Source organism: Ictidomys tridecemlineatus, chromosome 1 (genome assembly GCF_052094955.1).
Source record: "Ictidomys tridecemlineatus isolate mIctTri1 chromosome 1, mIctTri1.hap1, whole genome shotgun sequence".
Classification (NCBI taxonomy): Eukaryota; Metazoa; Chordata; class Mammalia; order Rodentia; family Sciuridae; genus Ictidomys; species Ictidomys tridecemlineatus.
Window position 1 is genome coordinate 225190709 of NC_135477.1, and position 23330 is coordinate 225214038.

At 38.6% G+C, this 23330-nt stretch overlaps 1 protein-coding gene and 1 long non-coding RNA gene across 2 annotated transcripts; one reads left to right on the forward strand and one right to left on the reverse strand.

Moving 5' to 3' along the window:
* Positions 1-3226: 3226 nt before the first annotated feature.
* On the reverse strand, positions 3227-21159 carry LOC120885721 (uncharacterized). The gene is made up of 3 exons (XR_005728420.2): positions 20766-21159; positions 15632-15699; positions 3227-3473 (listed from the first exon to the last, which is right to left on the reverse strand). It is a non-coding gene; the product is annotated as an uncharacterized LOC120885721 (long non-coding RNA).
* On the forward strand, positions 19599-21610 carry LOC144365366 (uncharacterized). The gene is made up of 2 exons (XM_078016528.1): positions 19599-19910; positions 20325-21610. Exons 1-2 carry the CDS (start codon positions 19758-19760, stop codon positions 20550-20552), a joined length of 381 nt encoding a protein of 126 aa, XP_077872654.1. The 5' UTR covers positions 19599-19757; the 3' UTR covers positions 20553-21610.
* The last annotated feature ends 1720 nt before the right edge of the window (positions 21611-23330 follow it).

A 23330-nucleotide genomic window follows, 5' to 3' on the forward strand; every position in this document is an offset into this window, starting at 1 on the left:
ATTCAGTTTTTGTCTAGAGGATCTGTCTAATGGCGAGAGCGGTGTGTTGAAGTCACTCGAAATTATTGTGTTATGGTCTATTTGACTCTTGAACTTGAGGAGCGTTTGTTTTATGTACGTTGCAGCTCCATTGTTTGGTGCATACAAATTGATAATTGTTATGTCTTCTTGGTGGATGGTCCCTTTTAACAGTATATAGTGTCCTTCTTTATCCTTCTTGATTAACTTAGGTTTGAAGTTGATTTTATTTGATATGAGTATGGCCACTCCTGCTTGCTTCCGAGGGCCATGTGAGTGGTATGATTTTTCCCAACCTTTTACCTTCAGCCTGTGTATGTCTTTTCCTATCATATGAGTCTCCTGAAGGCAGCATATTGTTGGATTTGTTTTTTTGATCCAGGTTACTAGCCTATGTCTCTTGATTGGTGAGTTTAGGCCATTAACATTTAAGGTTACAATTGAGATATGATTTGTACTTCCAGTCATGCTTCTTTATTTATTTATTTATTTTAGTTTGGCTAGTTTTACTTTTTGGTTATTTTCCTCCTCCTTTACTGAGATACCTCTTGTTGTTAGTTTTGGGCACTATTTTTCAATTCCTCTTCTTGTAGTATATTGCTCATAATGCTTTGCAGTGCTGGTTTTCTTGCTGTGAATTCTTTTAGCTTTTGTTTATCCTGAAAGGTTTTAATTTCGTTGTCAAATCTGAAGCTCAGTTTTGCTGGATACAGTAGTCTTGGTTGAAATTCATTATTTTTCAGCGTTTGAAATACATTGTTCCAGGATCTTCTCGCTTTCAAAGTCTGTGCTGAGAAATCAGTCGTTAACCTAATTGGTTTACCCCTGAATGTAATCTGCCTCTTTTCTCTCATAGCTTTTAATATTCTCTCCTTGTCCTGTATGTTGGCTATCTTCATAATTATGTGTCTTGGAGTTGGTCTATTATAGTTTTGAATGTTTGGGGTCCTGTAGGCTTCCAGGATTTGGCAATCCATTCCATCTTTCATCTCTGGGAAGTTTTCTATAATTATTTCATTTAATATGCTGTCCATTCCTTTGGTTTGAATCTCTGTGCCTTCTTCTATCCCGATGACTCTCAAATTTGGTTTTTTAATGACATCCCATATCTCTTGAATAGATTGCTCATGGGATTTAAGCATCTTTTCTGTGTTGACTATACTCTTTTCAAGTTGATAAACCTTGTCTTCATTATCTGATGTTCTGACTTCTACTTGATCAAGTCTATTTGTAATATTTTCATTTGAGTTTTTAACATGGTTTATAGTTTCCTGCAATTCTAGGATTATTGTTTGATTTTTTTTAAAGATCTCTATCTCCTGGCAGAGCTCGTTCTTTGCCATTTGAATTTGTTTGTTTAATTCATTTTCAAAATATACTTTTATTTCTTGGACTTGCTGTCTCATGTCTTCTCTAATATTCCTTTCCATTTGAGTTAGGTATGCCTTGAGTTCTTTCCCTATCCCTGCTTCTGATGTTTCTATGTCCTCCTGTAGAATTAAGTTGTCTTGCATTGTTTGTACTCCTTTTTTCCCTTGTTTTCTCATGTTGTCCACGTTACTTTCCAGCTCTTTTTGATTGTTGTGTTTCTGCTCTCTTCTATAGCTTTGTTTTGGTTCTGTATTACTCTGATGTCTCTCCTTTGTGTTGTTAAACTATGCCTGCTAATGTGGATTCCACTGTGAAGGAAGATCCGACGTCCGAGCTCCAGTGACGACACTACTTTGCTATGACCAGCCCCAGTTCCTTGCCGGGGTGTCCTGATGAGGGGGTGTGACTGGACTGTCTCTGTTTGGTTTCAGCTCCCAGTCGCGGCAGGCAGGCGGTCTCCAGCCGCCCAGTATCACAGGCCACGGGCGGGTGATCGGTCGCCTGCGGGCGGGTGTTCTCCTACCACCCAGCTATGCGGGCAGTGGGTGAACTGTCACCGGCGGGCCTGCGGTTTCCAGCTGCCCAGTTGCGAGGGCCTTGCCTCTAGCCTCCTGGTTTCTCCTGCTAGTCTTGGTTTCTCCTGCTAGACCAGATTTCCCCTGAGTGATGGTTCTCGGCAGTTCAAACTGTACTCTGGGCCTGCCGTTTGTTGGGTGTGGAGGGTGACTATTGGGAACCCCGGCACTCTATTGTTTTGTTTCCGTTGTGGGTGATAGAACTGTACCGCTTCCTTCCTTTATGCAGGCTCACTCTGATACTCCCTCCCATGCCTTCTGTAGCCGCAGGGCAGGCCACGCGAATCAGTCGGCCTGGATCTCCGGGGTCCCACAGTTGGCAATTGGGATCCCAGGCACTCTGTCCTTTTGATTTTTCCTGCTTGCCCCTCCCCCAGCGCTAGCTAGACAGGTTTCATTTTGGCTGCAGATGGGGGGGGGGGTTTGCAGGTCAGGTGCCTCTAGTTCCCCCCTAGTGTTTATGCAGGCTCACTCTGATACTCCCTCCCCAGGCAAGCCTAGGAGAGATTTTATGCGAGTTCCCGATGAATGGGGGATGGGCTGAGTGTCACACACCTGTTTTGTTGTTGAGATCTGTCGGAGAGTGGCGGTGGATATTTCAGCTTTTCAAGATGCTGGCTGCTGATTGCCTTGGTGGAGTGTCTGCTGTGGGGGATGGGACTGTACCGCTTCCTTCCCTGTCTAAAATCCTGTACTCAGCCCGGGGGTCAGTGCGGGCCTGGCTGGCGGGATTCCACCTGATCGCAGCCGCGCCTCTCCCTGCTTGCTAATTCTATGCATCATTCTTTGTATTCAGGAAAGTTACTGGGCTAACAACACTATGCAGCTTTCTGGCAGTTGCATTCTACAGTTGCAAAGTACAATGTTAGGAGTTTGAATAGCTCTTGAGAAAGTCCATTGTTTATAGTTACTGTTAGACAGGCAGGTTCAGAAACATCAGAACTGGTGAAACATTGTGGTGGTCTAGCAAGAAATTTCCTCTATTCCCAGGAGCTATGTGCTTGAGATCAAGGTCAGGGCTGATAAGACTCTAGCACAGAACCTCTTCATGCAGGGCATTATCATAGCACCTAGGCATCCTGCAACTTTACATAAAAACATTCCCAGGCACCAAACATGCCATAGCCATGAGGTCATCAGAGAACCCAATCTCAGACACTGCTCTCCCATTCCCTGTCACCACTCTCCACAGTAGCTCAGTGATAAAGCAACCCTGGGTTCAATCATCAGTGCCAAAGATAGATGATAGATAGATAGATAGATAGATAGATAGACAGACAGTAGCCATTGACAATACCTAAAGTACCACTTCCCGAGTATCACATTGCCCAAGGCTACACTTGTCTGACGTTTAACTGGAGGTAAAGGATGCATTTACAAAATGTTTCCCTCACATGCCTGGTGAGCTGTGCCACTCACTGGGGAAACCTCAGTTCTCTTCGACATGGACCTCTTCCCAGACTGCTTCAGTGTCTTCATGGAACAGTAGTTGAGCCTCCTCCAGATGAGCTGATCCAAGAGAGAACAAGGCAGAAGTGACAATGTCATTTAAGACTAACTCCGAAAGTCACAGTCATCTCCACCTATCCATATGAGCGAGTTTCTGACCATAAATAGGCTACATTCAAGTGGAAGGATCAGTCTACACTTTTTGAAGGAAGAAGCAACAAATAAGTCTATGGACATATTTTAACTGCCACAAAAGATTATGTAAAATTTCTAAAAGCATCATCCCTAGTGACAATGATATTAAAAGAGACTCTAAGAATCATTATTTGTTCCTATGAGCAGAAACAAATCTGCCTTTGAGGGCTAGAAACTTTATTTAGAATAGAATCACTCTTTCAAAAATATGTATATATATTTAAGAATGAAAAGTCTTCCTTTTAAAATAACACTAAGCTTAATTCCTTAGTGACCTTAAAGTTACATTATTTTTCAATAATTTATATTAATTGATCAATCTAACAGTTTGACACCTTATTTATGGGCTACTATGATGGATCACATCTGTTCCTATAGTAAAAGAAACAAATTCTCATTTTAGACAATTAGAGTGAGAGTCCAGGAATAAATATTTATGTACTGCAAAAATATGTCAATTTGGAAGGAGTATTTGTTATCTGTAGTAATTAAAAAATTAAATACAATTTGAGTAGATCAGGATATATGTCTAAAAACATCTGAAACATATTCATAATATTAATAAATAATTTAATTACGAGAACCTTAAATATATTAGTTAATATTTGTCTATATATATGCAAAAATATTTTTGCATTTTTTCCTAATAAGCAGCAAAGGATTCTTACTAACCTATAATTATGACAAGATCAAAATATATTATTTGTATGAAGAAGGCAAAGAGTGTGATTGGAGGGGGGAGAGAGTGTGTTTTAATCATCCATGCTTTGAATGTGATGTGAAATTTATTTAACCCACTGACCTCTTGCAGTTGAACTTCCTCCAAAGTACATGTATCAGCAAAGCACTGACCAATGCAAGTAAAAGTCATTGTGTCCAGAATTATATCATACATACCAAATGCAACCCTTCACAAACATGTTATTGTGTCTAATGTAGGTTCAATGAGAATCATAACTATGATTCTCCTAACTCATTAGTTATGATGCAGTTGAGGGAACAAATTCATCTTTTTATGTTCTTGGGTTGGTGAGCATTGCTAGTTGCACAGTATTGTAGCTATATCTAACTATTCTTTGGCCTCTATGATGTTATTTAAGAGTGCATAATTGAAAGCCAATTATTTTCCTAGCAATAATAATATTGAAAAACCTTTATGTTTGGGACTGAAAATTAGAATGTTAGATACAGAAGATTTCCACTTCTTTTTTTCTCTTTCTTCTCCTCTTTTTCATCCACAGCCAGCAAAGGGGTGGGGCATACTTTATTGAGATTTCTGTGCCAGAAGTAGACATACTTTTTGCCTCAAAAATTCTTTGTCAAATCACCTGTTATCTTTATATACATTCTTGTGCCAGGTCTCTGCAAGGACTCATTGATAGCAAGTGCCAAATACTCTTTTGAAATGTTAATAATTAAGTGATTATATATTTATACACATATACATGATTACATATATTATACACAAGGAGATAAGACATAAAAAATCTTATAGAGTCTTTAGTACTCTTTTTCTTCCAAATCTGTCATTACATGCTTTTTTACTGATGCGACACATTGAACTAATTTTATTCTGACTCCAGCAATTTAAATCAATGAACACTACTTCATGAAGTGCTGGGAAAGGTGGAGATAATAAAGTGTGATTATCAAGCCAGTGGATCCTGCCACTACCTTTGACAGCAATAATTAGCCTTTATCTTACATGAGCCGGTGCTCATCAGAACGCCATGCATAGGCAAAGCATGAATAGTACAGTTTAATACATATGAAAGCTGAAGTTCAAAGGTCAGTGGTATGTCTAAAGTTGCCTAGCAAAATCAAAAATAGAACTGTTCTTTCCTGATGCTTTGATTCTAGGCATCTGGTTCTAGATTTCCTCCTATGACCTCAAATCATGTCATGAATAGCTTCAGATGCCAAATATCAGATTTCTATCAATAATATATAAGGAAGAACTGGGTCAAAGAATTAAGGCACATGACTGAATGTGTGCAGCCACATCCAATGCCTAGATTTCAAGTGAAAACTCAAGGTCTGTGCAATGGATCTGCATGAATCCATAGCCCAGATTTGCAGAAACAAAGAGGAAAGCACTTGCTTTAATACAGTATACACTCCTCATTCAGGAGAATACCTCTCAGCAAAATGCAGCCATGTCTACCAAGGGAGATTAGGTCACTGGCAACAGTTTGGGCAATCTGTCACCAATAAAAAATATTGCCCTCTGGAGTAGTTTAAGAGTAATAAACAGGGTTAATGTTAAAGTCTCAACGGAAAGTAATTAAATGCTCAAGAGCATTTAATTGGGGTCCTTTCTCTGCAGCTACAAAGATACAAATATTTACACACAGGACCAAGTCCACTACTTGGTCTAAATTCTGTTGGGGGTGGGGAGCGAGAGGGTATCTCAGGCCAAATACTTGCTTCTTTAAATAGACAAAAATAATCAGAATAACTCCTTTTTAACCATTTTTGAGGTTTTGATAGAATAACCTCAAAACAGCTGACAGCTCTGGCTATCAGCTAGAAAAACTTGAGAGCAATTCGAATTAGACCCTAAGTGACTCTCAGAGAAACACAACTCCTTCTTTTGCTAAAACAGCCAGCTGCAGGAAGACAAGGAACCAGTCTATCTTATTGATTGATGTCTGCCCAGAGACTTACTCTGGATGTAGTAGAGTGATACCTTGTAAGTATTTGCTGAGATCCTGCCAAAACGGCTTCCAACCAAACCCAAAGAAGAAAAAATGAGCTCCAGACCAAGAAATGTACAAAGGATTGGTCCCACAAATGGCAAGTTCAGAGATTAGTCACTGTAGTCTATTTAGGCACACTAAGAAAAGATTTATTTCTTTAAAAACTGCTTCTTGTATGGACAGCTATAGGGACTATAATTTCATATTTATAGACTCATAACTATTAAAGTTATAATATGGCTGAATGAAATAAGACAATGTGCCAATAACCATTTGTATTTCCTTGTGAGTCATCTTTAATATTTTTCCTACAGCAGTTAGAGAGAAACAAAGAGGGATCACTGTGTTTAAAATCCATCTTTTCCAAGAGGGAAGTTTCTCCTACCATCTACTCCATTCCACTCAAACATTATTATACTAAATTTAATTGCCTATTTATGTGTTCATGTGCCCTACCAGGTCTTAAAAGTAGAGACCATGTGTTCACTGTTGTATTCCTAAAATCAAAACCATGTCTGGCATGTTTTTTTATGCTCATTAATAACTTAATAAATAAATATTGAATCAGGAGGCACAACTTTGGATGAAAGGTGTTACTCATGGCACGTAAAGGGAGACAGAAAGGAAAAGAGAAAAACATGATAACATTTACAGAAGTGTCTTGGCCCATCCAAGAATGTAAAACTGTAGAGAAAGCTCTGGGTGAAACTCAGTAGCACTGTAGCTAATGCCCAAACCTTGGACAGTTCTTAGGTCAATTTGAGAGAAACATCTGAATTAATCTCTACCCAAATGTATACTTGGCTTTATTACAGTGTTACAGGTAGCAGAAGCAGAGAAGAAGTTATTTACATATGTGGACTGACTCCCCAGTAAGACACTGTGTTTGGCACTATGGGTACAAAGATGAACAAGATGCTGTCACTCTCCATAGTTAATTTAGTAAACAAAGTCAGCATTCAGGGGCACTCTTGAAGAATTATTCTAGTCTAGGCAGGAGGGAAGTAAAGTGAAGATCACTGATCTTCCAGAGACTATTTTTGGTAAGACAAGCCCTAGTCAGACTTACCAAGATGAAAAGACTCCCAGTGATGGTATATTGTTCTCTCTCCCTTACGGACTTATTCCTCTGCCTCTTTTCTCCCTTTTTTATTGTGTTTCTTCCAACTTTTAGTTCTATTTGAGATGTCCTAGCTACCCCAGGCAGTAACACCCGCCCAACCAGTACACTTGTTCCTTGGGCAATTGTATTCTTCTGGTAGCAATGGGTGCCCTTAACTGTCTTGGTTTCCTGAGGTTGATCTTACACAGTAGCACAACCAACAGAAACTTGTTCTCTCATAGTTCTGGAAGTTAGAAGTCTGAAATTAAGGCTCTGCTCCCTCCCAAGTCTCCAGGAAAGAATCCTTCCTTGCTTCTTCTAGCTTCCAGTGGTCGCCAGCAGTTCTTGCTCTCCTGCCATGTGTCTGCATCACTGCAAATCTACACTTTCTCTTCACAGGGTCTCCCTCCCTGTGTCTTATCCCTTGTGTCTCTATCCAAATTTCCCTCTTCTTTTAAGGACACCAGTGATTGGGTTTAGGGCCCGCTCCAACCCATCATGACCTCACCTTAACTTGATTACAACTGCAAAGAGATCTTATGTCCAAATAAGGTCACATTCACAGGTTCTAGATGGATGTGAATTTGCTGGGGGAGGGGCACCATTCCATTAAGGAGACTAGCTAAACAAACACAGAAACTAATCTGTGTTTTTTCTGTTATGGGTCTTCACAATTTACAAGGTTTCCTGTTGTGTTCTAAGGTGTCCTTATCACCAAAGGAGGGGGGGTGGGAGTGATGTACATTTAAGGAGGTTGCTAACTCTAGAGCCAGCAGATCCTAGAGACTAAAGCTATTAACATCTGTCAAATTACACCACAAGAAGTTGATAGGTGATTAAGATTGATTTAAATTTTTATCATTCAAAAATAGTATTACCTTTTGTCTTTAAATCAATTGATACAAATGTTCACTTAGGTTTGTGCTTCATGGTTTAAATGGTGAATATGACATATCACAGAGCCCAGAGGCAAATCTAAACATTACCACTTATATTGTAGGGCAACTGACTCTCTGTGCCCCATTTTCCTCTTAATTGGTATATTGGAGATACATAAAATGCCTGGAAAATGCCTGGCAACAAGATAGAACTCTCTAAAATTCAGCAAAATTATTAGATAATTTCATTAGGAAAATTTTCATATTGAGATTACCTGCAATCATTAATACCTATGTGTTATTTCTAAGTTATTTCGCATCAAACATGTTTTCAATTAAAAGATAATTTTGTTACTAATCATTAATATTTAAAAAAAAGGATTTGCCATTATTATATCTGAGAGTTGAATAGAGAATGCTATTCTAGATTAAGACGGTTAAACTTTTGTGGTTTCTATGGAGATTATCTACTGAAGAGTTTACTTACTGCCCTGGGCTGTCAACGTATACTGTTTAATTTATAAAGCTGATCTAAACCTCTATGGGGGAAAAGCCACCAATATTTCTCCAAACTTACTTGGATTTATTTTCGGTGTCAGGCAAGACATAACATTTATTATGATTCACCTTAGCATGATGACATTTCATTTTTCTTATTGAAGAAGATGTTCCAGAAAAAAAAGAAAAAGAAGTCCAAAATCTCTTTAGTCTTCTGAATGCCTCATAATAAATGAGGGCTTCTGCTTTTCTTCAGTGCTTCAATAGCAAGAAGTGTTTATATTTCAGGACCAAGGCCCCACTGAATATTTACAAAATTTGTTGCAAGGTGTTGAGCTATAAATCTGAAGTCTGAAACCTACATCAAATATAAGAGAAAACCCCATTCTTTAAAAAAAAAAAAGTATAAAACAAAAAGTCAGAAGTAAGAATGTAAATATTTTAAAGGCTTATTTAAATCCTAAGTGTCTTTCTCATAAATAACACATAAAACTTAGTTTATCAAACGTCCCTTCATCGTATCATTCAGAATATAATTCAGTGAATTATCTTAGAGGAATGAAGGACACAAAGATTAGGTCATTAGAACTTTAGAGGTATAGGAGACTTAATGAATAAATAATGTGCATGAAATTAATCTGTATGAACTAAGTTTTGAAGCTTTGAAAATGAATCAGAGCTTATATTTTGGATTTTTATAGATGCACTCATAACAGAAAAAGTGTTTTTTACAAAAAGCAGTGTGAAAATTTGCATTCTCCATTCTAATGACAAAATGAAAATTAGAACTTGACTTCCAAAAACTATTCATTGCAAATTCATTTAAATACAGTGACAGTGAGGCAAAATTTCAATGTTAAATTTGTCATATACTGATGGTATATTCTAGGCATCCTACATCCTTTTTCCATTTTGAGCTCATGTGGCTAATCAAACTGTATTCTCCTATACACACAGAGCAATCTAAATAACCCAGAATATTATTTGCTAAGCATGTGGAATTTTTAAATGTTTTTGCTCCTGGGAATATGTCAGGACTTCACTTCTTTTGAACCCAGGTAAATGAGTAGCTTTGTAACAAATGCTTGTTGACACAATAAACTGAATAGCAGTACAGATTCTCTTAATTGCCAAATAAATAATGAATGGATGAGAATGAGTTGACATAAATGGAAACCTCATAAAAATTTCACATTCTACGTCATGTATCACATTTACTAAAAAGAGATTTAAAAAAAAAAAAAAACGTTAGCCAGTTCCAAAGTGGATATTTAAAGCATATTTGTATGGAGTCAATTAAATAGTATTTTATCCATGTTCTTTTGTTTGTTTCCATAGAGCGGAACAACAGAAGAAGAAAGATAGTTGATCCTTCCACTGTCATTTCAAACTGGCCTGATAAGATGTCCCTACAAAAATTCAAATCTCCATTAAAATGGCAATTCCATGATTGCATACAGACATGGCCTTTGTGTCTTAGAACATTCTCCCCAGAAGTCATTGAAAGTCTGTTAATAAATTGCTGTGCTATTTTAGGAACAATTTATACATAATTCATTTCCTAAACAATAGAACATGAAAAATTACACTTATGCTTTGCCATCCTCTGGAAGTGAGTGAGGTGCCTATTATAGGTATTCATACTTGTTCGCTAATTAAACATATTTATCTCCGAAATATTTATCACTTTGTCTGCACTGTTTGTTCATGAATCAACTCAATCTCACTTGCCCTTCTAGGGTCAAATCATATCAAAAGCTGAAAGCGAAACAAGCAATAGCGAGGTGTTTTGAAATGGTATCAGGAGGAACTGAGCTTTGAAGGCAATGGGGAAACTTGATTAGGAACCAGAAGAAGTAGGTACTTGTTCCTGCTGTGTTTCCAACCAATTATGAGAAATTTACTTTCCTTCTCTGGGGCTCAGTTTCCTCATCTCCAAAACAATATTTGCCAATAGATCGTGCTATTGTGCATCAGCCAAGTAAAAACATCACAAGTATTGAGAAAGAAGTGCCATTTGTGGCAAATAGAGAGGCAAATAATGTGATAAAGAAAACTAATGTGCATGTACAGAAAGATGGACCAAAATGTACCTTTTTTTTTTCTTTAAGGTAGCAGTACGTAATCTTTGATTTGCTACTGACTTACTGCTTTTACTATTCAGATTCGTATTTCTGGAAAAGAAAATGACCTCAAAATAAAACAACTGGATTTTCTCTCAGCTACACTGAGAGGTGATTTTGTTGTGGTGGTGCAATGAGAAGGGCACAGTTTCTATTTGCTAAATTGTGACTCAAGCTCAAACACAGCAACAACCTGACTCCAGCATAGCTCAGCCTGCTAGCAGCTATAAAGCATATCAACAGTAGGACTTCTTTACCAAGTTGTCTGTCGTTTTCCTAATAACTACATTTGGAGTGAGAATTTTTTCATCCCCAAGTTCTAAAGCAGTGCTCTAAGAAATCAAATATTTAAACAAGAAATGGGACATATGGAACTGAGCCTGACAAACTGAGCTTATCATCAAGATTGCTATCTCAGTTTAGGAAGACTTCAGCTAGCATAACCTGGAAAATTTCCAAGTATTCACTGATTTACATTTTTAGTTTACAAATGTATGACCAATCAGACAAGCCAAATGAGGAAACTTAAGTTCGATTTAAGTATCACTTATATAAACATGTTCAAGTTTTCCATCTCTAAAGTAGTTTTGGACAAAATTTTGCTAACAAATAGAGAATTCTTCTTATCAACCAATATGCCTCCCATGTTTGGAGCAATAGAGCCACAAGCTGCATTCTAAGATTGAGCTGGAAATGGTAAGATTTTAATTACAGTATAAATTTTATTTCTTTAATTAGCATGTAAACTTAAATTTGATGAACAAAATAAAGAATAAGAATTCAAGGATATTCAGAATCAGTTTTTTAAGTTTTCTACTATTTATTCACTAAAAACTTATAAAGACTGAATCCATTTTGTTTTATTTGTTAATTATAAGTCAACTCAGTGAAGCTCCTCTTTGAATTAATACAAATTCCAAGTTTGCAGGACCAGTTTCTATAAGGAGATTTTACTATGTATTTTGTGTGTGTGTAAAATTCCTGGAAATTGCTAAACTGTTCATATAAAGGGTTTGGAGTAATTCTGCTAAAAGCTCTGAGAGTGCTAAAGAGGCCATTCACTTTGGGACACAGGGTTTTTTGTGAAGGATCAGAGTCTGCCTGCTAGTCAATCTAGATGGTTATCTGAAGAATATGGCAGTGGATTGATAAATCCAAATAGACACATAGTCGACCTACGGCAAAATCTTCATGTAACTAAGGTTTTGTCTTCATTCCCAGTTTGTATGAGTCTGCTCTGAGTACTCCTGGGTTCTGATCTGACACCATGAGAAGTGCAGGGTCATGAAACCTGTCCACTGTTCCACCCACACAGTAAAACCTACCTGTTGAATCCCCCTTTATTTCAGGGTTCTATCTGTTAAAAAGTTCTCTAGGGCTGTCTATCACAAGTATGAAAGGTAGAACAATTGTATTAAAAACTTCAAAAAAGAGGAAGACAAAAAACTTAACACCAAATAAATAAACAACCCAATCAATAAATGGGCTAAGGAGCTGAACAGATACTTTTCAGAAGAAGATATACATTAAATCAACAAATATATGAAAAAAAAGTGTTCAACATCTCTAGTAAATAGAGAAATGCAAATCAAAACTACTCTGAGATTTCATCTCATGCCATTCAAAATGGCAGTTATTAAGAATATAGGCAACAATAAATGTTGGTAGGGGTGTGGAGGAAGAGGCACACCCATATATGGCTGTGGGATTTCCAGATTGGTGCAACTAATCTGGAAAGCAGTATGGAGATTCCTTAGAAAACTTGGAATGGAACCACCATTTGACCCAGCTATCCCACTCCTCACTCTATACCCAAAGGACTTAAAATCAGCATACTATAGTAACACAGCCGCATCAATGTTTATAGCAGCATAATTCACTATAGGTAAACTGTAGAAGCAACCTAGATGCCCTTCAATAGATGAATGGTTGTGGTATATATACATAATGTAATATCACTCGGCATTAAAAGAGAATAAAATTATGGCATTCACAGGTACATGGATGGAGTTGGAGAATATCATGCTAAGCGAAGTAAGCTGCTAGAGTCTGTAAACAAGTCTGGATGGCGCCTGGCATTTTGCCAGAGGGAGTGATTTGTGAAGTAACGCCAGCGAGCTATTAAGTGTGGAGATTCCTTATTGGTTGACTGCTGTATCTAGTTTATGTTAATTAAGATAAGCTGTGTGGAATGTATAAATACCTCTGTTGTCCTACAATAAACGGCTCCCACTCCTCCTTTATCAATGTACACAAGTTGTTTGTCACCCCCCGGTTATTTTGCTGCAGCCAGACTGCGGCAGTAAGCCAATCCCAAAACACTAAAGGCCCAAATGTTCTCTCTGAAAAGTGGATGCTGATCCATAACAGGGGTTGGGGGGGAGGCATGAGGGCATAAAGATGATGGAATGAGATGAACATCATTACCTTGGGTAAAATGTATAACTGCACACATGGTGTGATGCTACATTGTGTACAACCAGAGAAATACTAAGTTGTACTACAATTGTGTACAATGAATCAAAATGCATTCTGTTCACATATATACCTAATTAAAATAAATTAATTAATTTTAAAAAAAGAGTGAGGACTTCACAAAATCTTCACACTTCCAAACCAAATCATGAATCATTTTTCAGTGTTCATGAATGCAAATATTTGTTAGGACAGAACAGAAAACAAAACACTCAATTTTCTGGTGAAATGTGTACAAAAACTAGTTATGGGATATGTTCTTGAGGAAGTCACTTTGTTGCTGTGTATGAAAGAGGTTTCAAACCCCCATGCAGAGAAAAAGGACCAAAATAATAATTTATGTAATTTATTTAATTTTAGAAAAGGGACAAAAAATGATGCTGATTATGAAAATAATTTGGAAAGTATTTGTAAAGAAGTAAAATTTTAAGAAAACATAATGATGTAATTCCATTCTTCTGGCAGACAAAGAAAAATAATCTGTTCTCTACAGACGCCTTTGATAAAGCAGCAAGTATTTCTAAGAGAAAAATAACTTTAAAATACACAACAAAACCAAAAATGGGTAGTGCCTAGCAAAATAATAAAGACAAAAACATTTTAAAAGAGATTTTTAAAATGTATCTGAACCAAATGTAACCTAAGTCTTCAAGGGTGCATAAGATGAAGATGCTAGGTTAAACATGACATCATTTCCCATCCCCCTCCCATGTCATCCCACTTTATCCCACCTCAAAAATCCTTGTCATCGTTGGAAAAGAAAGGGTTGATGTCAGTGGACAAGAAATTTTTAAGAATCTCAGAAAGACAGAAAGGAGATGGGAGAAGAAAGTTAAGGAGAGAGCATCTTAAAACTGCTACAAAGGATTGGGAGCATAGTTCAGTGATAGAGCACTTCCCTAGCATCACTGAAGTCCTAGGTTTGATCCCCAATACTGGGGGGGGGGGAGAGGGGAACTATTGCAAATACTGAAAGCAATTTCAGGGTTCCGAAGTTTCAGAAACAAGATAGGCAACACTCATGCAAAAGTCTCAGGGTAAACCATCAGAGCAGTTGATTAAGAAGGCGCAACAAAGTATTTTAAGGCCACAGATCCCAAACACCCTTAGAGTCTCAGTAATTTTTTCATCCTATCCTCCTGGGGCCAAAATAAGTAGTGATGTCCCTTTGAGTTTGCTGTGAGATTCGGAGAAGTTGAGCCAGGTTCCAGGTATGCACTCCAAAAGAGTACAGCTCAAAACTGTTGAAAATATTAAAAACATTTTCAGGGCTGCTTCCATTTCAGAAATAAGATAAACATGAATTAGGCAAAAGTTTTAGGAAAAGGAGTTCTCCTCTCTTTGTGAAAAGAAAGCTGTGGGGACATTTGTCACCAGTGCCTATGGATGCCTGAGAGGAAGAAGCAGTACTACCTCCTCTTGGCAGATGACACCGAGAAAAACAGTGATATTAAAAGCTCAAAAGATGAGCTACTTATACTCTCTATCAAAGAGCCTATCTAGATCCTTCCTCACAATCTATGAAGACAAGAATTGTTCACATGAAAACAGAAAAACTCAAGTATGAAGAGAAGCACAAAGCCAAAAATCAACAAATATTTGAGCAAAGCCAAGATCTTAAAAGCAAAGCTCCCAACTCTAAAGGCAGAAAAGTTATCATCTGTGAAAGTAAAGTGTCTAAAACAGATAGGGACTTCAAAAGTTATATGTAAGCAATATCCCACAGGAGATAGGAGAAGCTTTTTAATTCCTAAAACAAGAAGAGACCATTATTTAAAAAAAAAAAAAGGATAAAATCAAGATGTTGGAATAATTGGTTAAAACCTGGTTGGCAACATAAAACCAGATAGAGAAGAAAATAGAAAACTGGAAATTATTTGATAATTTTCCAATCATAAACTTCATGAATGTGAGTAATGATACCATCAGATGAAATGATATATGCACCATGCCCAACACAAGACATGGCCCAGAGGAAGTAGTCCAAAAGAAGTTTCTTCTCATGCCTTGTAATTTTAAATTACATGGTCTAAGTTTAGTTTCTCTCATGTGTACACATACAGACACACACATACACACATGCACAAAGCTATGGAAAAAAACTTTTGTGTCTCTCCAAAATTCATATGTTGAAATCCTAACCTTTCACATAATAGGATTTCATGGGGGCCTTTGTGAGGTAATTAAGCCACAAGGATGAGAGCTCATGCAGGGATTATGCTCTTATAAAAAGGCCCAAAAGATCTACCTTTCTTGGTTCTTCTCAGTAAACACTAAATCAAGCCATCTTGATCTTGGACTTCCCAGCTTTCAGTTCTGTAAGAGATATGTTTTTGTTATTTAATCCATTCAGTCCACAGTAGTTTTGTCTGTAGTAGTTTTGCCAAACTAACACACACACACACACACATACACACACACACATTATTACTCCCATTTAACAGATAAATAAATGATAAAGAGCAAGTCAAGGGATTTAATTATAGTCATATAACAAATTATGGTGATAGAGCCTGGCCTGCATCTTCAGATTATTTGTTTGTGGCACTTTCTTCATAAATACACTAAATCACCTGCAAAAATTGCACTCAGGATGCATAAAACCATGATGGTAAGTCTGAAACGCTTCTTGCATTGAAGTTTACTGAAGTCATTGAAGGGGGTCAAAGTTATCATCATTATAGCAGTGCAGAATTATTGAGATTTACTAAATCTCAATTTACAAATCATCTGGAGAAAATAATGTGCATCCAGAGATTGTTTTTAAAAATCTTAAATGTGAAATTTATAAATTTTCAGTGACAATGTATAATCTCTTAGACAAATCTTCACTGAGCTGCACCTCAATGGATTGCTAACACAAGAACCATCCATTTAAAAAATGATCTAGAAATAACCAGGGTTGTTTCTTCAATTCTTAACAATTACAGAAAATATATTTAAATCAAAGGATCCATTAAAAAAAAGCAAGCATCAGCCATTGGAATAAATGCCACACATAATATGTAAGAAGAAATCATGGCCCCACAATCAGCACAGCATTTTGAACAGGACTGGAACACTGTATGAAGAAGAGGAGATTAGGAGATATCATTTAGGTAGATGCTTAAAGTAACTTTGGTAAGAACATTAAAAGATAAAAGTAGCTTAGTTATCATGGATAAATTAAGAATTGACTTAGATTCTAGAAACCAGATATGTCTAAATTCATTTACAATGAAAAACTCAATGATTCTACAACTTGTTGACATTTAAGGTTTTTTTTCCAACTCTAGGATTCAAAGAAAAAGGAAGGGTGAGTAAAATATTGATGGGATGACAAGTGAGACTCAATAGATTAGTGATGGATTATACATTATTTTAACTTTGTAAAAATAGTTGCACAGTGCAAGCTTCAGTCTCCATGTTTGTATTAAATCCACGAATATAAACATTTTTAATGAAATGTATTTAGGGAAAAATAACTTAAAATATATATAGAAGAGGAAGAATTCTAAGCTATTAGCCACAAAGAAAGAACAGAAAATACGGGGTCAATATATCCCATGCCTTAAAAATTTCAGCTAGAGAAAATCTAATGTCTAAGATAGTAGCAACTAATATATTTTTCATGCTAAGTGCTAGACATTGAGTTAAGTCTTTTATGTTTTATCTGATTTAATCCTCCAAAAGCCCTAATTTTAGATACTAAATTTTTACAAAAGTCAGGTGCATTTATCTTTAAACAATAGGTGTAATATTATCTGCAATAATAGAAAAAACAAATGTAAAATGTGAAGCAATAAGCCACATTCACAATCAAGAGATGAAGGGTTTTCTGTGGGGACAGCTAAATAAATCTGGTAGTTCCTTTTGCTGAGGTAAGATAGGGGTTAAAAAATTAGGAAGAGAAACAATAAAATAATGAATCTTATGCATTCCCTAAATGGCAGAATTTAACTTCAAAAAGAATATCTAATTAAACTATGTTAAACATAAAAGGATATGATACATTATAGCAGTAGGTGACAGACTTAGTGAACTCATGATTTGGTGCTGACCAAAGCTAGAATTAATTACAAGAATAGTTTAGACAAATTAATTTTTTATAGAAAGCAGAGACATTTGTGATATTTGTACTTGTTCATTAAAAAAAATAAGTCTTAAATACTTTTGAGTTCTAGGTACCATTGATATCCATTGAAATTGGAGCAGACAGCCAATGAGCCGCTCTGGGTACTAGGAAGGTGTTAACAGGCCTTTTCTAAAAGAGCAGACAGGAAGCCTTTCCCAGAAAGCTTTTTATAGTCCACCAGACCAGTCCTAGCTCTTTCAGGACTAGAAACCTGACTTCTTAGCAAACCAAGAGTTACTCTTTTAGAGAAGAATCATTTAACCAATGTCATTAAGACCGATGTTAAAATCAGAATATCCATCCAATATATTCATATACATATGTAAAATATCAGAGACCTAAGTACATTCTCGTAGTTCATCAGATATGCACAGCAATGTAAATTATAATCAGAAAGTTGCTTAGTGAACTTGGAACCATAATACAGAGATTTGGACAGGTAAATTTCCTTAGTCCAAATTTCTTCTTGCCTAGTTATTGACTGAATGAGACAAGCCATCATTTGAGCTATTGTTCTTTGCCAATCCTTCTGTCTAGTTACAAAATCTAATTGCTGTCCGTTCAGAAGACAGTGTCCTCTTTTCTTTTTTTTTTTCCAGATCCATAAAATATCGGTTCACCGTTTAATATTTGAAGGGCACTCATTTGTTGCTTATTCAAAATTCTGATTATTGACTTACTTCTGCCCACATCATAACAAAGACAGGACTATGGAAGACCAACAGGACTTTCTATTAATTGTCCTTTTATTCCCAAGAGACTGCATCTTGGGCCAGCTGTACCCTTGGTCTGTCAAGGTCTTTATTATAATTTTAGGTAGACAATCTTGTTTTTAGGTAGGAAGAAACCACCTTGACCCCAGCGGAGCAGCTGTGCTTTGAAGTAAGGCTGTTACTGCAGGGCTTTCTTTTGTTTACTCATGTGTGTGTGTGTTGTCCTTAACATCTCAGTAACATCACCACCTCACCTGTATCCCTAATTACAGTTGAAGCTTAAAGAGATGCCACACCTATGGATACCTTCATAAATTCCAAAGTAAATGACCCAAGCAAAAATTAAATCTGACCCCAAAATATAACTAGCTATTTTTATAAATTTCAAATTCCATGAAATCTTGCTATCTGTTGAAATAGACAAAAACTCTTGATGCATTTTTAGATATAGCAATTGTTTGGCTGATAAGTGAATTGTGATGAAGTTGCCCTTAGGATTCCTTCAGAGGTAGACAAGTGGTCATCTAATCCAATTGGCCATCAGATGATCCAAGATAATTATGCCATGAAAACCTGAAATTGGTTGCCAAACACCTGCATAGTTAACTTGAGCTTCTTATAACTTAAAGCTCATTCATTTTATGGAAAAAGAAAAAAAATAAAACAAAAGGATGCTTGTACCACCCAAACCTTTCATTTAAAAAAAAAAATCTTACTGTGTAGATTTTTAATCAGGGAAGTAATAGTATCATCCACAAGGTCCACAGCACTCAGCTGTGTTGAGTCATGATGCAATCATGTAAAGAAATCAATAAGTAAACCAGTGAGACTCATAAGGAACCTAAGAATATGCAAGATCAGAATGCAGGTAGGCATCATATGGCTAAGAGAACTGACATGACTGAATGTTATCTGCAACCAGGGGTGTTGGATCTACACAGTGCTTTGGGCTGGGCAAGGAGGAACTTGTAATGCCTGAGGTTAAGGCCAAGAGAAATTAGGCACCCAACCATCACTTCAAGGTATGGCCTTTAAAAAAAAAAAAAAAAGTGTAAAAAGTACTAGGAAGGCAAAGAAGGCTTTTTGAGTTCATTCAAAACCTGCAGAGGACCAGAATCTGTCAGAACAATCTCCTTGTTTTGCCCTAATGCTGGCTGACCATTTTTGCATCAAGTGGACCCTCTAAAATATCCTGTCCTTCCAGTGCTGGGCAATTAATCTAAAAACAAACAAACAAAAAAAATTCTGAATCTTGAACTAAGGAAATCAGAACTGATTTGGTAAACAAATGATATGTAAAATCTACACACATAGAGTGGCAAGTGACAAAGGAAATTGCAAATGTCCTTAAACACTCTTTCCCATCGATTGGCAGAGAGAATCTAACACCTATATAGAGGAGATGGAGCATAAAATTGGGCGGACTGATTCAGAGGTTTGTTTTGATTTTTTAAATCATTTATTAAAAATAAAAATGAGTGCGCTGGGTGTGGGGAGGGGGGATTGGATGCACTAACTCAAAGGGGCTGTCGGCAGACGACGTACAAATGAAAGCGGGCTTTCTAAGTTTCCTAAGCACTAAATGCAGAGATATGAGCAGTGATCATGGAACCAGACTGGGGAAGGCAGCCTTGGAGTTGAAGAATCCTGCCAGAGGAAAGCTTATATGCCTGCACTGGAACTTCCAGCGACTGCCTAAGGTGAGCTTCAAGAGGGGACCGGCCTGGTGAAGTCGGAGACGCTTTTCAACAAGAAAATGCGCGCGTGCCCTCACTAGGTCAGCGACGCGGCGTCCGGGGAAAAGACTGCCTTTAGGGAAATTGGGGAGCCCCAAATGGATCGCCCTCTGTCCCGACAGCGCAACAGGCTGCACAATAAATTTAAATGATTACAAGAATAATAAACGACCTGGAGGAAGGTCAGAAGTGAAACTCTCCCTTCAGTACTGAGGTGCCAGGGGCGTTCCGTGTCTGGGGATGGGACACTCGCTCTCGGAGGCGCCTTTTCTTAGGGCGCGTCCTTGGGACGGCGGGGAAACAGAGGCAGAAATCTGGAACGAGAAATCGAGAGCCCTGGGCATCCCTTTCTCTGCTCAACCATCCTCTTTTCCCTAGGACCGCCCTGGCCCGGAGTCCTGCATCCTTTCCCACACGTCCGCGGGTCGGAGTCGGAGCTGGGTCCCGCATCGTGGCTGGCTCTGCGGCCAGGAGGCTCCTGCTCCCACCGCGCTGCCCTGTTCTCTGCGGCTCGCGCCTACAGGCCCCGGGATTGGCTACACCGCAGCAGTGGTCCAGCTCCGGAGCTGCAGCGCTCAGTACGATTTCCTCGGATGCTCTCGCTGATATTAAATCTTTCCTCTTTACCGACGGCCCTTTTGTTTTCGTAACCTAGTCATCTTTGGGAGGCAACAACAGCCGGTGTCCGTGGATAACCAGACAATCCCATACCCGTCTTTGTATTCCTGTGCCTTTAAACTCTGCAAATATTTTTTTTTTTTGCCCCTTCACGGAAAAGGCGTTCCTTAGTCTCCTTCCAACCACGCCAGCCCCACTTACCTCTCCTGAGCTCTAAGCCTGGCTCAGGTCAAGTGGGAATCTCTTGTGATCCCGCAACACTCGGTTTCGGTTTTGGTTTGGAGTGACTGGTTGTTTTGTTGCTGGGGAGGGGAGAGGTTATTTTCTGTTAACTATTTTTCTTTTATTGCGCAGTCCAAGAAAACTCTTTGTTTTAATGAAATATATTGTCCCCGGCATCAGGGACTGAGTTCCAATTCTGGACACTTCACTGTCTCTGCTCTTCCCCCACCCAAGTTAAATTTCTATGGTAGGTCCATGATCTTTTCCAAATAGCCCAGACCCTCGCTGCCCTGGGTCCTCCTCGGATTTACTCCTTTAATTTGTCTAGTGTGTTAGCTCTGGGTCAGAGCTCCCTTTGTGCTGCTGTCCTGAGACTCTGTATGTGTGTGTGTGTATGTGTGTGTGTGTTTTCTTTTGTTATTTTCTACCCTAACACTGCAAAAATGAAACACACATGCAGCTCTGTCGCCTCATATTTTCAGATGTTTTTCACACTATTGTCTGCTCCAGCCCATTGAAAGTGCAAAGTGAAAACAGATGCATCCGAATTTTTTTTTTTTTGAAAGGGGACAATCCTAGAATGGAGACTAACCTCTCAAATAAAGATAAGCAATAAATATAATATCAGATTTATAACGTGCATCAAGCAGTCTTGATTAGCACCAAGGTGAGCTTTGGTGAGATTTTTATCATTTCCATGTGTCTGGACTACAAGAAGAAATCAATGGGGGAAGAGCTCTATAAATCAGCGTTCATGTCATGACAAATCAAAATAATGCCTCTATTATTTCAATCAATAAACCATTTTTATTTCCAACATCTGATACACACAGTGTGTGTCCGTCTGTTTGTATTTGGAATTGGCAGCTTTGCCTTATACCAAAACAAACCTTTCAAGTCGTGTCAATGAAATTAAAATTTTAAAAAGGAGAACCCAATGTGTCCTTCCATGCCTTCAGAGCCACTCCTTTCTCCGCTTTTTTAAACCTTCCACCCAAAGTCAGCAAGAGAGCTTTGCAAACTCTGCAAAGAATGGTACTGTGCTGAGGAAGAGACATAGGAAAGGGATGGCAAGCACTGGCAGGCAAGAGAAACAGAAAGGGCAACCAGCAAAGTCTTAGGCTAAGGATAAACTCCCTGGCTCCTGGCTCCAATGTATTTCCAAGGACAGTCTTAAGCGGTGCCGGCATGTTTGCCACAGTGCTCTGCAGGCTGCTGAAAACCAAGCTTGCCCCTCTCCTACCCACCACCACCACCACCAAGATCCCTCCAGCAGGTGTAAGGTTGACTTGTAGTTGGGCAATAATTGGGGAGAACCTAGCTAGTGGAAGACTTGAGAGAGGGAGGGAGAGAAGGAGGGAGGGGGAAAGGAGAGGGAGAGAAGGGGGGATTGACTGGCTGACTGACTGTGGCTTTGTTAGTTTCAGGCAGATTTCAAGCCTTGTTTCTCAATATGTCCCGCAGTTCTGGCTACTGCAGCAGTTTGTGAGATAGGGCCACCGTTCTTGACAGAAGAGGGGAAAGTAGAGAAGAGGTGAGATTCACCTATGAGTTAATATTGAAGGTAACTCCAGTGTTGGTATCCCTGGAGCTTCCTTAGTTATTTTGTTTCCATATTTGCACATCCGGAATCCAAATCTCAGTCATCCTTTTGTTTCTTAAAGGTTCACTCATTCCTCTTCCATCTGTCCACCAGAAACACATAATTCGATTACCCCATCCCAAATCCATTTCTTTCCATTGGAATGGGGAGGAGATGAAAAAAAAAAAATCCTCCCAGATGGAACCCCAAGCGGCATCAGATCTAGTATAGGCTTTGTTTGGATTCAACAGCTGTCTGCCCACCACACCCTGAGTCCCCAAGACCAAAGCGCATCCTCAGGCTTTCATTTGGGAAGGGCGGGAGCGGCGGTGGTGGTGGGGGGGGGGGGAGACAGTTCTAAAATTCGGTATTTTTACAGACAGGGTTTTGCAATTACTGGGAACTTTGAGACTTTAATGGTTAATCTCTCAGACGAAATCATCACCCCCGACAACCGTTTCCAAATAAGTCGGTGCAAATGGAAAAAAGCGTGTTGGAAATCTGGATACGCAGGCTTTTTTTTTTTTTTTTTTTTTTTTTTTTACCCTGAAAAGCTTGTTGGTTTTTTTCTCTCCGATTCCCTCTTTTCCTCCCCTCTCAGCCTCGCGCTTTGTACAGCGAAGGGGAGGGGGCTGGAGGGAGAGGGAAAAGCTTGGGCGACGGGAACCTCGAGACTGAGGGATTTCAAGGAGAGCGAAATAAACCAAGCAGCGAGGTGCAGGTTCTCTGTTCATTTCTTTCTCTAATGCGTCTCTCCTCTGGGTCAGAGCGCTAATGACGACCTCGTTCCTACGATTTAGGACGCGGGTGCTTTCAAACAAAAGACACGGAGTCCTCTAGCTTTTTTTTCTTGTTCGCTCCGCTAGATTTCTCTAACCCTCTTCCTTTCCTCCCTCCCCCGCCCCCCACACCTCGCTCCCAAGCCCGGCCTCCCCTCCCAGTTTCCAGTTCCCTGGGATTTC